The 15,455-nt window shown below is 41.8% G+C and overlaps 1 protein-coding gene across 3 annotated transcripts; it reads right to left on the bottom strand.

The window, feature by feature from the left end:
- Window positions 1-10,812: 10,812 nt before the first annotated feature.
- On the bottom strand, window positions 10,813-14,501 carry LOC121599525 (protein IWS1 homolog 1-like). Of its 3 annotated transcripts, none has more exons than XM_041927396.1 (4): window positions 14,236-14,501; window positions 13,594-14,118; window positions 12,644-12,765; window positions 10,813-12,569 (listed from the first exon to the last, which is right to left on the bottom strand). In XM_041927396.1, exons 1-3 carry the CDS (start codon window positions 14,360-14,362, stop codon window positions 12,665-12,667), a joined length of 753 nt encoding a protein of 250 aa, XP_041783330.1. In that variant the 5' UTR covers window positions 14,363-14,501; the 3' UTR covers window positions 10,813-12,569; window positions 12,644-12,664. The 3 variants fall into 3 exon arrangements, 2 of the variants coding, with proteins under 2 accessions (XP_041783330.1, XP_041783331.1); XM_041927397.1 differs by having other exon boundaries at window positions 13,946-14,118; XR_006005686.1 differs by lacking the exon at window positions 10,813-12,569 and having other exon boundaries at window positions 12,712-12,765; window positions 13,154-14,118.
- Between the last annotated feature and the right edge of the window lie 954 nt (window positions 14,502-15,455).

Here is a 15,455-nt window from a genome sequence, read left to right as displayed (position 1 = left end):
TCTCGTATACATTTCACACACAAAAAGCGGTGCTTTATTGCACCAAAACCATTTGGACGCGGTTGTTGTGTATGAGATGAGCAAATGCCCTAAAGATATGAAAATTTTGGAGAGCAGAATTTCTCGATGAGTCGTTCTATAGTTGCCTGTTACGACACCATTCCTGCAATTAGCCGCACCATTTTCTAGAAAAATGCTAACGCTGCCAATGGATATTCATCTCTATTTGTTGTGCTATCTAGGGATAATCTAATGGTCTATGTCGTCCATGAACTTGGATATGAAGGCCATATTAGATTAAGATCAGCCTTGTCTTAGCACCAAATAGTTAAGTGAATAACACTATTGCTCATATTTGAGATAGAATTTTCTTAAGGATTCTCAAATGTTTCTCAAATTGATTTTGTGCCGATTCTACAAACATTGACAATATAGTTTTCGCAAAAGTACTCATGAGTGCTTGAGAAAATGAGCTTTGTGAAAGTTTCTTGGTGGCTTAAGAGTACCTAGATGGTGCCTTTTTTCCTTAAATACGTTTCATAGAATTAACAATAAATGTGAAGTTTTTAGCATTTTTAAAAGAATACTCCTTTGGCCGCATACTTTGCCTACTGACGTAGGGTAAGGGATATTGTAACATTTCGTCTTAAATATTACTCCAATAGTTTATTGGACAAAGCCCAATCGAAGAAACGATCAAAATACTGCAACAATCGGATTTGTTGGTAATTGTGAAAATTTCTTTTCAAAAACTACATTGTATGTTCTAGCGCAGGGTTCTCCAAAATACGGCCCCGCGAGCCACATGCGGTCCAAGAGGATTTATAATGCGGATTTATCGCGATGAATTTGTAAAGACTATAGCATTAAGTTAATTTATTTGAATTTTTATATCAAAATTTCAATGTTTACTGTTTAAGTTTCAAAAAGAGCTTGAATAATTGAAATCTGTACAATTTTGATACATTCAGTGAGTATTTATTCATTAAAAGGAGTTTTAAACGATCGTGTATTAGCTAAAGGTTACTTCAAAATGGCATTAAATAACGATATTCGTGAAGCAATTCGGCCCGCGAAGTGAAAAGTTTGGATACCCCTGTTCTAGCGTAAAGAGCACTCATTATGTCACAAATTTGCAACTATTCAGTCCAATGATTGCTACCTAAAAACGGAGCGAGGATTTTTCCAAAAACATTTAAAAAAACGACTGAGAGAGAATAATTACTACTCGTCCATATCCTCAGACCGCGGCACTGAACACTTTTATGCCAAGAATAGTATTAAAAGGATAGATAAGAGCATTTAACTATCTGCATTAGGTCAGAATGACTCAGTGTATTTGCACTACTGTCGAACGTAGAATTATCTTATTCACACAAACCATTCATGGCCAATATGTCCAGAAACATCTCTGCTGCTTAAACCATAACTCTGTTAATTAATTAATTAAAGTGTGTTAATTACGCTAATTAAGGCCTTAATTAAGGCTTATGGTCATTGAAGCTTTCTTAAAAATACACCTCAATTACACTCGAGTTTGCCTAAAGCTTTAATAAACCTATTCACAGATTCACATTAAACAGGAAACTCCTTAAGCCCAGAAATACCTATCAGTCGATCGGGGTTTAAAGCGAATCTCCACTCCACCAAATCCAGCAGTCCATCTCAGCCCACTTACTCCGGCTACATCCGGCCAGAACCGACGGGTCTTTTTTATTAACACGTATTTTCAACGCTCCTCTCCTCCTGTGCCGTGTGGACTGAAAAACACACATAAATTCGTTGTTCCTGTCAACTTCCGACAGGAGACCCAAAGAGAGATAGAGAGAGAGAGGGCCGCCAGGTGCCACTGCTGCTGTTGCCTCGCGGCAAAATGCTGCTGCTGCTGCTGTCTGGGACACAATGAGGTTCAATCGGTTCGACACAATCGGATTCAGGAAACCATCCTGCCACAAATGTTCGCATCGAATTGAAGACGAAAAAAAAAACAAACGAAGCACATGTGTACACCGGCGGTGCCAAAGGACACGTGTATGCAACCGTCGGTGCGTCCGTATCCGGTATCCGGGCCGGCGGTACGCTACAACCGTTCCGACGTTACGGAAGCGCGTCCGGGGGCGTCAGTAGCAGCAGCAGCACGGGAATGAAATTTTCATTTGCACAATTGTTCAAACATCAGCGCAAATCAAATCAATTAAAGGCCAATTATTATCACACACGCCGTGCACACACACACGTGTGTACGTGTGGGGTACAGCTTTCGGCGGGAGGACAGGGCCGGAAAACATATCGTCATCACCGGAAACACCTGCTCCACGGTTTTGTACGGCGTGTGTGTGTGTGGTGGCTCAAGCCGATGGGAGCAGGGAAAGGGTAGCAGCAACCCGTTCCCTTAGCAACAGACGTCCGGTTGGAAAAGCGGATCCATTTTCCGTGGTTCCCCAAAAGCGACAGAGGGAGAGAGAATGGATTTGCTTGCCCATTTCAATCACAGTGCCGTGGCACAGAGCTCATGATTTTTAGCAACTCTCTGGCTGAACCGGCTCCTGGCGCTGATTGAAAGGATTTATAAAGTCCCCAAAGTGGTGGAGTGGAAGGGTGAATCAGAGTTGTCCTCCCTCCCCACTCATAAGTATGTGTACACTTATTTCGGGTGGCAGCAGGGAACTGCGCATAATATCAGTCGATTTATTTTCCACCGATCATCCCTGATGAGTTCGCAAAAATCGGTCCGGCCCTACCCAGCTCCAGTGTGCACCACAGCACACCAACACGTTTGTGCCGGCACGTCGCCTAGAAACAATGGCGCGTTTGATGAACGGCACCCCCTCGAGCACGTACCGCATGCGTGAAATTAAGAAAACATTTGCTGCCATTTCATATTCGAACTCGTGTTGGTTGGAGGGAAACAAAAACCTTCCGTTTTGGACCAGTGTTTTTAGACAGTGCCGGGGCCCGGGCACACATCCCTGTATTATTGACCTGCACATCTCCCGTTAGTGCGCATCGCAGTTGTTGCTGATGGAGGAGCGGATGGGAAACCGTATTGTGCGAGTTTCCCGCTAGCACCTGCCAACCGTATCCGCTTTGATTGATGGTGAGTGGAAAGGGATTTTTGCACCACCGGGAGCATCAACGATCGCGCATTCCTTGTTTGTGTATGAGTGTATGGATGAGTGTGTGTGTGTGTGTGTGTGTGTGTGTGTGTGTGTGCTGTGATGCTCATCTAATCAATTAAAATGATCCCAGCGAAATGGGCAGCTTCGTTCGCAATTAATGGACGTGGACAAATATTTGGTGCGCTGTGAAATGGTTCGTCAGCAACAACAAAAAAAAAAGAGCCACCAAAAACTGAGCATTGCATATCGCTAATTAGTGGTGGAATTTGTTTTGCCTGCGCCCGCATTCTTTCTATGTCCACGAGTGGCTCGTGAATGGGATATTGAATGTGTATGGGTGGGTGTATATATTTGATTTGAAACTGCTAATAAAGGTGGACTGATGGATTAATTGTTGGACAAAAAAAAGCGACGTGTATAGCAAAAGAAAACACAAAACAGTGCTTCACACATGAATTAAATAGTATATGAAGTAGGAAAGTAATAGAAGTAGCAGCGGGAATAAAAGTATTTCATTTCTTCCATCACAAAAATACACTACATTACAAAACAATGAAAATTTGGTTGCTTATATAATTATTATGAATGTAAATAGAAGATGATGTACCGATGGAGTAAAGTACAATCGACCAGCAAACCAGCCTACGCAGATAACAGCAAACAATTAAATCTGGAACAACAAGCGCCTAAAGGTATGCTTTAATGATACATAAATTTACAGAGTTTTCCAATTCACTTTCCAATGTGCACATCATTATTCACTACCTGTAAGATGTTTTTCAACAGCTGTCAAATGCTGAATTTGTATCATAATAAAATTTCAGCCCCTGAAATTCATGATTTTCAACGCACCACAAAGAACTGCCAAACTCAATTCAGTTTGAGACGTGTTGAAAATCGTGTGAAAGAATTGAAAGATTACAGGATTTTCCAAGCCAATCTCCAATGTGCATATTCATCGGTTTTTATATGTTTTTCTACAGCTGTCACGCGTTATATTTACATCACAATAATATTACAATTCTTCCACATGATTTTCAACACATCACAAAGAACTCTCAAATTCAGTTCAGGTTTTGATGTGTTGAAAATCATGTGAAAGAACTGAGAAATGTTTATAATTTGACATCTCTAGAAAAACATCTCGCAAGTAATGAAATTTTTGTTGACATTGAAAATTGACTAGGAAAATCCTGTATTGTGATGCACTTACAACATGTAACAGCTGTTGAAAAACATCTTGGAGATGGTGAACAATGATGTGCACATCACGAAAGTGACTTGGAACACTCTGTATCGATCTATTGGAAATCGAAATGTTATGTTCCCTACGATCTATTGGTCGGTTCCCAGCGGTAAGGAATTAAGTCTCGAAAGCCTGTATAGCCCGGCTAGTCCGCGTAGGACGTTACGCCCAATAGAAGATAGAAGATAATAAAAATGAAAATGACCATGGGTGCAATCCAAACATTAAATGCAAACATGATTCATAAACATGGCAAAGAGTGAACGAGAGTAAAAGGAATATATTAAAAGGTAGGAAATGAGACTAAAACGTAGATCAGTGATAGATAATAATAAGCTGAGAATAAAGTGCTGAGAAGCTGAGAATAAATTCATATAATTCGCTGAATAATGTTATTTAAAATAACTTACTTTCGAGACATTCAAAAAATCATACCCAAAACTATAAGAACATTAAATCTAACTCTAAAATAAAATTGTTGACTCAAACGCAAACAAAGAAAGAAAACAAAAGATGAATGACCATGCCAATCGGTAGCCAAAACAAAAAAAGGGTTAATCCCTTTCGGAAAACCATTCCGCGTTGCCATCCCGTCCTTCCCTCCAATACTGCCAGTTAAATTGTTGGCAATTATTGAAAGTACCCTTCAACTAAATGCTTTCATCAATATTCATATTCCACCCGTTCGGTGTGTCGCTGGAGTGTTATGCACCGCCAGCCAGTGAAAGAGACAGCTAGAAATGTGAAATCTAATCTCCTTATGTGCCAGTGTAGCGCACGCACACTGTAGCGAGCCTGTTGCGTTGTGAGGTCCCTTCCCCCGTTCCGGTGTTCGGTTGCAGAACGTATGCGGAACAACTCAATATTCATTCAAACTGGCCAGCAAAATTAATCTGATTTCCATTTTGCTATTTTAGTAAAGCGCGTCACAGTGCGTTGAGATGTGCGGAGAGAGGTAAGGGAGCAGAGCACGGGATTTGGCCCAAAATTCGATAACCAAAAATAGAGCCAACGGGGTAGTGTAGCAAATCTGAATATAAATCCGTAAGCTATGAGCCAAAACAACCACTGCAAAAAAAAAAACAGAAAAAATGCAAACAAAATTGGGCCAAATACAGGCAGCGATGAAAGCGCAACAACGAGGCCGCAACAGAGGCTTCCCCAGTTTTCAAGCATCGCAAATCGGTTTAGGACCTCGTGGTGCCTCAAAATCAAAGTGCAAAAAGCGGCATTGGAACAGCGCAACAAAAAAAAAAAAGCGGGAAGTGAACCGTATCCCGGGCAAATATGTGTGAGTGTGTGTGTTTTTTTGCCCCGTTGTTTTTCATTTTAAATATTTACTGTAAATCTCATGAATTTAAAACACCTCTCACCTCGTGCAAATCGTTTGTGTGTGTGTTTTTTTTCGGTGAGATTTTCCGCAAAACAAAACGGATGTAGAAGAGAGAGAGAGAGAGAAAATAAACAACAAAAAAGAAAAATGCCCCGCGTATCTCATTTTCCGGTTCGGGTTTGTTTTATGTTAATTCTTCTTTTTTCTGTTCTGTCTTCAATTTTCACTGGTGCCTTATATCGTTTTTTTTTGGTGTCGGTATGAATGGAAAAATAGGAAATTGGGATTGCAGGAAAATCACCTCATTCAAATCAAAACGGTGGCTGCAGTTTGGGTTTAGCTTTTTTGTTTCCATGATGATGGGGTTTCTTCGTGCCCTACTGACAGTCAGGGAGTGGCAACCTTATTTTGGAACGGATCATTCGTTGCGGATTGTTGGAATCGTAATGTAAACAGGTCCTGTAACCACTTCACGGTCGCCGATCCTCTTCTGCGGTTGCATGTTGCAGTCAAAATTTTACATCTACGACGTCTTCTTTATACACATCGATAGCATTTAATGGACTGTCTAGGTCACCTCGTTTTTGGTTTGCTTTCATTGTGTAACAAATTTTTCGATTGTCCTTTATGTCTTGTTTTGTCTTATTGTTTTTCAACTGTGTCCAGCCGCATGTGGCAAAGTGTTCTTGTTTCAAAAATTTCTACCTGACCTGGTTTTTAATCGTTATTATTCATTTATTTTTTGTCTAGTTAAGTTAAAATGTATTTGTTTTTCAGACTAGGAGTTTTAGGAGAAAATTAATTGTATTTTTTATCAAAAAAAGGAACAATCTGAGAAAATAGTTCAAGCTTTAATCTAGCATGGCATGCTAATTCAAGCGTTATTAGTAAGAAAGAAATATAGCATGCCTGATTGGCGTATCGGTCAAGTTCAACGAAGGGTAGCTTATTACTAGTAATAAGATAAGGAACTAATAAACTAATAACTAAAAAGGCTTTAAATCAAAGAGTAGCAATGTCTCAAGTCTTCCCATATCTTGGAAATGGGAATCGCTGTCGCTCGGCTCACCGTGCAGCTTGGCAAGCGCGTGGTTCATCCTTTTCCTCCACGCTTCATGCTCGAATACACCGCTAACACATGCTCCGGAGGATGCGTCGCTCAAACACGCCCAGAGCGATTGCATCCTCCGCTCGAATGGTCCATAACTCATGTCCATAGAGGATCACTGGGCGAATCAATGAGCGATATATCTCACATTTCGTGCGATTTTGAGGTCTTCTGGATCTCAGCAGTCGGTAAAGCCCGTACTATGCACGATTCTCCTGCACAATGCGTCTCCAGATTACGCTGCTGATGTTGTTGTCCGAAGTATCGATTGTCCCCAGATAGCAGAACTCCTTTAACAACATACCCTACTATAACTGCTATCATTTAGAGATCGATGCAATTGGACTATTTTCATAGGAATAATTGTTACAAAAAAGGATTACCTAGTATTCCTTCAAATAACAATTGTATGAACGTGTAATTGAACTTTTTTGCGATGTTAACGATATTTTTTGCGATGTATTCGACTTTTGTTTGAAAATGTAAAAATATTACTTCAATCTATCAATATCTCTAAATTGCCAACCCCTGCAATAAGCACATATGAGGCCCAGAGTAAGGCTTTTCTTCTCTTCGACTTTTTATGCAGCATGCAAATAATTTCCTCTGAAAGCATTCGGCTCAACCACGATCACACACGCCACACAGTGGCCACATTTATTCGGTGACCTGTCATGTGTGCGCGACCTTCTTCCATCATCATTCTGTGTCCCCGTTTCATCATGTCACTTCCGTCCGCCAGTTCGTGAAGGAAAAAGCTGACGCACCGCACCTTTTGTCATAAATATTTATTAACAGTGACTTTCGGCGATGCTCGCGTAGTAGTAATCGTAAAGTTATTGACTTTTATTGCACGCAACGAGCGCGTAAATGAAGTTGCTAAAAGTATACTTTGTGCTGTTCCTCTGTGCTCGGTGTGCAGGAGGTACTTTTTGTGCTGTGTGCTAATATCACAATCCAATTCCCTGCCCATTACCCATCCATCGATTGCTGCCACCATCAGAGTGGTATCAACGCATTTGCATTGCCGAAATTGCGTCTGTTGAGTTTCAGCGGTTTTAAAATTCAAATACACATCCAGCATGCGCACGTGGCAGTTGAACTGTTTGCCCACCAAGTGGTGGTGATGGTTTAGGTGAACGAAGGCACGAGAACGGAAAATACTGTGTAAACGTTGAAGTTTATACTTCCAAATCAAAGCCAGTAAAATTTCATGATAATATTGGCGCGGAAAATTGCATCGCTTTGGTGGAGGTGCCGCTCTTCTAGTTCGCCCATCGAGCGACGGAATGCCTGTGCAAAGGCATTTGGAACAGTAAAAAAAAACGGAGGTACTAAAATTGAACTACAAAATAGCAACGCACACAAGAAGAGTGCAGTAAGGCGTAAACGAGTTTCCGAAGTGCGTCAAACCGGTTTCCACACGGTTTTCATTTAGGCAGATTGGGGGAGTATAAAGATATCTGCCATCACCGTATATGACTGTATCGATATTTATGCGCTTGCGATGACAAACCCATTTTGGAGGGATTCATCGCTTTGGTTACTAGGGGTCTTCCGAGTGCTGGGGAAAAATTGGCTGGAGGTCTGCCGATGTGTTTTTTTTTCATTCCATTCGATATCCGATTTCGATTCTCGCTGCTGACGCAATGGGAAAACTGTGTGCATTTATGGTCCCGTGGTATTTATTGGTGATGTTTGCCGTATTAGCTGATTGGATGGAATTGATTGTCGATGGGAATGGGAACAGAAGGAGGACTAAATGCAAAAAAGGCGAAATTAGTATTCAGAAGAGAGTTTGAAAATTAGCACGAACGTAATTAATCCCTTACATTCATATCTTAATGTGTACCAATTAGTAAAGTAAGTAAGTACATTTATGGATTTTTTTATTGTAGAGTGTTGTTTAAGTGAGTACATTACCCTTAAAATACATTACCAAAAAAAAAAAAAAATTCTAGACAGCATAATGAATTACCCAACAAAACCCTCAGGAAATAGATTTCCAATGGTGGGACATACCAATATCCTAGCCTCAACCTTCTTGCGATACAATAATCAACATACAAAGTGACATTTAAATGGTATAACTTAGCAAATTGCTGCTACAGCATGCGAAATTTGTCTGAAATTTGTCGAAATTTGAGAGTCTAATGGATGTTTTTTGGAAAAAATCCTACAAAATATTGAAATGATGATTGAAAAATCCATCAGGCTCAACGATCTCCCATGAGTCATCCTTACGATCTCTTAGTGATGTGGTATACGATTCTGTGTACCTTTCAAATTCCTATGAATAATAGGTTCCCACAGAGAGTTTAGCTCACAATGTCCTAGAACCAACGGAAGTTGAGGTTGAACCTGTAATTATGATTCAAAAGACTTTGGTTTCTTTTTTGGTTGTGTGTTCGGAGTGCATATGTTGATTACTTCTACCATGGTGAGCTCTAGTTTAAGTACAATTACATATGTCGATAGCGTACTGTGAATGAGGACACGTCAAAGGAAATGTATTTAGGTCATGCTCCATCTGGAGACGTGGCTGAGATTAATAAATAAGCACCCGGAGATGATTAGATGGTGAAGATCCTCGTATAATTATACCATCCCTTTGCATAGCTCAGGCCAGCATAGGCCACATCGCAAGGGTTAACATTTCGTTATAAAGGATAGCAAATTATAATGACCTATATGTTTCAGCTCAGCTATACATGTCATATTAACAACAGTTGACACAATAATAAAAGGATCCGTTTTTCGACGAACCTGGCTAAACTATTCAATCAATCGAATGGCTGCATAAATAAATGATATCTTACGAGGAATAAAGTACAGACATCGTTCCGCGCTGACAAAGCATACGGCTCCGTTTTGTAACATCCTTTTTTATCGCCCGTAAGCCAGCTGCAAACGCGCGATAAATTGATTGATTTCCCATCAATAAAACAACGCGCTTAAAAGTGCCTCGTAAATAGTTTAAAGGCAAACAGTCTCGCAACCTCGGCTAAGGTCGATTGGGCCTGCGGACGATAATATGCTTTGCACATTCGCTTTAATTCTTAATGGTCGCTTGACATCCCATCAAAGCACATGCAACCAGCGAGTACGAACTGGAATGGGAGGAGAGTGTGAATTCCCATGTGTTTTTTTTTTTTAAATTACAACTTTTGCAAAAAACGAATTACATACAAACGTAGCCCCGCCGTGTGCATTATTTACCTCGCTTGAATTCACACACCCGCGTGTAGAATGGCAAACCGACAAAGAGACAAAATACGCGCTCGAGGCCAATGAATAATTTAGTCGACTTTAATGGCCGTAAGGTAATGCCGCGGAAATCCACTGATCACTTAATTGGGTAATACGATTCGCAGCTTTACTGGGGTGTTTTTTGTTGTTGTTGTTGAGCTGCTTCTTCTCCGTGGTGCACTACTAGTAGTAGCTTTACGTGAGCTGGAGGCAACGGTCAAATAGTGTGCAATGTGCCCATTTTGCGTGTACTGCACATGTGGATGAATAAAAAAAAGGGGGTAGAGAAATTGTTTTTACTTTTGTTTGGTGTGTCCCTGGGCCGCACGCTGCTGGAAGAGGAGAGCAAAAATCATTGAATTAAAAATGGTAAATGGCAAAAAAACAACGAGTATGCAGCAGAGATATCGGGTAGCAATCGAATGGAGCACATGAAGCAATACCATTTCCGACTGCAATTATTGCAGCCGCATTTGCATTGCGAGGATTAAAAAACGTAGGAAATGCAAGAAGCAGGGGAAGATGAATCGAGCGTAATGCTATAATAAGGCTTTGCTACTTAATGCCTGGACCTGGCCGGCCATACGTTTTAATGGGAGGCCTTCTGGTCGGTAAAATTTAATGCATTTTCCACACAATCAGTCAGTCAGTTGGTTGGTTGTAATGGGGTCTGCTTTTCGTTTGCGTAGGACACGTTGATTTGCGTTTAAATTGAACGATTCTTCAACGCAGTTTATTTTAAAATATTTTTATTTTATATATGTAAATATGTACAAACAAATCTAATGACTTACTAGATTATAAAAATACTTTAAAACTCATCGCTCACTTATTTTTCTGATTCAAGTTAAAATCGAAACAAGCTTACTTAAAAAACTCTTAAAACTATTGTAATACAAGACTATGAACCCTTAAACTATGTTTATTACATACTTCTGGAGCCGCCGACAAATCATCAAGAATATCGCACCAAGCGCGAGAATGCTTAGATTATTTTAAGGTAAATGTTTAAAGCCCCAAAATGCTTGAAGACCCAGCGGAAGAGTCTTCCTCCCCAGAGCATTTACACCATACGTCATAATTGTCATATAATCCAGTGACAAGGTAGTAGGCAAGCGACAGAAGAAAAGGAAAAGCTCCAAAAGTCAAGCCAACCCGCATAAAACGAACCGATGCAAGAGTGAAAGCAGATCGAAAAGAACTCATCCTGCTGTAGGCCCATTAAGCTATGGCAGTGCTGCCCTTGTACAAACTATATCAGGAAGTGAGGCTCGTTTCTTGACCCGTTCTGTCACTCCACCCCTATAGCTCAGTTAATGGAGGATGAAAATTCAAATCTCACACACCAACACACATCAACAGCAGCTACATCTACATGGTCCACTTACGTGTGGTTGAGTTGGCGGCACCAAAGCTAGGCTACACCTCGCCCTACGATGGGAACCAATTTGGGCCAACACTTTCGGCACGTCCAGCATACCCTGGCAGGGGAAACATTCCATCGACTGACAATCCAATCACGAGGACGTCCAACCTCCAATTCCAGTGTGTTCCATATCCCGCTCCACAACCAAAAAAAAAAGGTGGCAAAAGGACAGCAAATAAGATAACGATGTACTGGACATCATTTCGTGTGTTAGTGTGATGCAAAATCCTCAGAACGAGGAACATTTTAGGTGAGACGTGCCTGAAGCGATAGAATAGTAAGACGGAGGGGTGGGCTCCATAAACTCCTCACCTTTCAATACCTGAACAGGGCCAGTAGCCGCCCAACAGGGTAGTTTTGCTCGATTTATCAAATTCTGACATCCAGCGTCTTTTGGGAACATCAAATGGACCCAGAGGGTGAGTGTGAGAAAAAAAAGTTAACCTTAACTAGATTCTCTCCCCCTGGGAGGGGGCGTCACCGGTGGTCAAGTGTTCAAGAAAAACGTGTCCCACCAGCAACGTCTTCGTCGACTGAAGCTATTCAGTCGCTGACAGCAGTAATGCGCCATCGAAAGAGGCTCACACAACACATTGGAAGTTGGGCAATTGGGACAACCTCTGTGGTAAGAGTGGCGTGGAATTTCAAAAAAAAATAACAAAAAACTCTGACCACAGGAAGGCATCGTACCATCATCGTGCCAGTGCCGGTTCAGTGCCGATCGATCGTTTTAACCTGTATGACACGATTATGGCGGCTTCCCGGATTGAATCGGAACCCTGTGGATGCGGGCTGGGTAAGTCGGGCTGGGTTGTCGGCAGCATCGCCCCGGGTTGAAGAGACAAAGTTTGTGCTTCACTTAATCTTTTATGATTACATTTTCCATGCTCCATGATGCACGCTCGTACGCTGGTTTGCCCTCCTTTAGTGACGTTCTCGATCCATGGGATCGAGGGCAGCAGTGCCGCATCAAACCGCACCAAATTTTGCTTTGATATTTTCATCCTTTCGGTATCAAATTGAGAAAGTTTGCGCATGAATGATAGAGCTTTGGTGTGGGGAGGAGGCAAGTGCGCAATGACGGTTACCTACAAGAAGTAAGAAAATATTTTTAAGTTTACTTTTTGTTAGTCGTGTGAATTTTTGAACGAATATCTCTTACCCGCTAGGGATCGACGCAGTACTAACTATCCGTGCACAAAAGTCCGTGGGTGACTGATGAAAGCTGTCGAGTTTGTGGGGCAACTTTCGGTTCGGTTCGGGCATCAATATCGGGCGCGCGCGCTGATGGTGGAAAATACGATATGATAGCATTAATAAATATCCTCTTTCCTAAACCGGTGCGCGTCAACGCCCAGCGGGAAGATTGATATTCATGCTCTGGCGGGAGAGCAGTTGCTCGACAAACTTCGCTCTTGTCTGTCGTCGATCATTGCCGCGCTGCTGGGAGCAAATAATCATTAATTCACAGTATCTACTGCATCTACTGGTTTGGTGCAAAACAACATAGCTCTTGTGATAAGAAATTTGATACTCGACTTGACTAATTCTACTAACCGACATGCTCTGATTCGGTTTAAATATAGTTTTTTTTAACATTTTATACAGTCTTACCCTGTATTAAATTAGCCAATGTACAACATCCATAAATCTGCTGTCTAATAGTACTCACAAGCACAGTCAATCATTCATTTCATCATTGTTTCGACGAAGATGTCGGTACGTCAAGAGCCGAAGGTGTTGAGTCTGGTTGGGATGTAATACAGAAGTTAAAGCAGTTCTGATATCATAGGGGATCGCATTTTTGTGTAGAGAGAGAGAGCAGCATCTATTCGATGATCCGCATTTTTCGGAGAAATATATGGTCCACCAAGCACATGAACCTTGAACCACCCGAGTGAAGGATTAAAACGCTATGGATTAGGTCTACACCGTGCGTTCTCCGGTGCACCTTTGGCAGGTGTTTGTGTGCACACGCGAAGAGTGACGGTTTGACAGAGCACGATGGGTATAATCCACGAGACTTCGAGACATTCCAGTATCGTACCAGCGTGTTGAGGCATCATTTCAATCGAGTCACAGCACAAGGAAGACCGGTCACAGCAAACGTACCCTTTCCTGGTGTCACCAACGAACATTTCGAAGTGCGCAACCGTGCCCACCGATGTATTAGCTCGCTTGCCATCCGCTGGTTGTCGTGCATTTCATCCCGGCGATTCTGCAGCGCAAACACAACCTCAGCCACCTTGCACCGCTCCAAATGCGTGCGCGTAACGCCGGACAGCTCGAGCATCGATCGCAGCAGGCCGCGCGTTATCTGGCTGTTGGTAAGCTCTCCATTTGCAGCCGGCTTTAGCCACAGCTCTATCACACTCAGTACGCCCCTGTCCAGTAGGGTTGGGTGCAGGTAGCGCTTCCGCAGTGCGTCCAGAAATTCGTTCAGCAGCGCCAACTTCTTCGTTACCTGCTTGTGTTGCTTGCGCAGCTCGATGTCTGCTCGGGCGGCCGCATACATGCGCCTCAGCAGGTGCTTCACAATCCGCTTACATATGATCGGGGCGTTCGGGGTTTTCCACCACGGTAGCTTGCGCTTTTTACTTTCGCGCATCAACTCAAAATCTGTCTTGCTCGGGTCGACTTGATGCGGAAAGGGGGGAAGGAGAAAGGGGGATGTTGAGAAGAAATCGAACGATTTTTGGGCATGCATTACGTAATGTTTGGGATGCGAAAAGGACACCAGCATGGGAGCATTACCTGATTCCATATTTGATATTTGGTGTTGATTATACCGATGAAAAAGATATCGAAAACACACTCGAAAATAAACGAACAAGTCAAATCCAAAGTAGCCAATAATGAGCACGCAATTTGTACAAAACATTTTTGTGCACCAGTTCACTAGCGTGCCGGAAAACAACCGTCAGATGGGTACACGTCAAGTGACAGACGACGGTGCCGGGCGGACGAGTGAACACACACTGGAAAGCATCTACCGCACGAATAATTCGGCGCAACAAACAATCGGGACGTAGAGATAGCAATGGAATTGAGACCGAAATTAGGCGTAGAAATGATTGTTTTATGAAAAGTAAACAATCTTCAGCGTGAACAAGTTTTTCTTTCTTCAAAAAGATCGTAGATGTCAAATGGCTTTATGTTCATTTTTATTTGTAGCACACACAAACACATACATACACACATTTTGAAACGCTGATCGCACGTACACACATGGGAATCTACACGAGAAGACTCGTTTTTAGCACTAGAGTAAGGCACGCATGGGAATTAAAATTAAAGAACGTAACGATTTGGGCCGGAACAAAACACTTGAGATGAAGACCCGCGCCGTGCTAACCGTCTAGAATGCTTCCTACAGCCCAAAACCACTGTAAACAATGGATTTATTGTAGGATTTTTACGCAGCTCAAGATACTCCTTTCAATGTCATGAGAATTTTAGATGCAATCTATTTCTAAAACCATGATTCGGGAGATATTGGTATAATTTATGATTTTATTACAAGGTTTCCAATGATATTATTGACATGTTCAGCGAGTTATTGATTCGTTCGGGGATATAATTGATTCTTTCCGCGAGATATTGAATTGTTCGGGAGTAGGCGTTGACATGTTCAGCGATTCTGTAGTGCTGTCATTTGTTTAGTTTACATCCTGTGCCGAAGCGTGTAATTTTTCATTTCTAGATGTCCTAAAATTAGCAAATAATCATTACCCAAGCTTTTTAATTGATATATTAGTTAAAACCAAGATATTTTTTCGAAAACCATTTTTTTACCTTCTGATGGAAAAGATCCAAGCTGTAGTCCAAGGGGTACGAAAGTGACAGCTCTAAAGAATCGCCGAACATGTCAACGCCTGCTTCCGAATGATTCAATATCTCGCTGAAAGAGTCAATTATATGCTCGAACGAATCAACAACTCGCTGTACATGTCAATAATATCATCGAAAACCCT

This window comes from Anopheles merus, chromosome 3L, assembly GCF_017562075.2.
Source record: "Anopheles merus strain MAF chromosome 3L, AmerM5.1, whole genome shotgun sequence".
In the NCBI taxonomy this organism is placed as follows: domain Eukaryota; kingdom Metazoa; phylum Arthropoda; class Insecta; order Diptera; family Culicidae; genus Anopheles; species Anopheles merus.
The sequence above is the reverse complement of the archived record's forward strand: the minus strand, read 5'-3'. Positions and strand labels throughout refer to the sequence as shown.

Bases quoted from the DNA above. Each gene is read 5' to 3' on its own strand.
- LOC121599525 (XM_041927396.1), bottom strand. From the start codon at position 14,362: ATGTTTTGTACAAATTGCGTGCTCATTATTGGCTACTTTGGATTTGAC. The intron at 14,119-14,235 runs GTAATGCTCCCA...TTCCGCATCAAG, and splicing joins AATATCAAATATGGAATCAG to TCGACCCGAGCAAGACAGAT. The intron at 12,766-13,593 runs GTACGTTTGCTG...TTCCACCATCAG, and splicing joins GTTGGTGACACCAGGAAAGG to CGCGCGCGCCCGATATTGAT.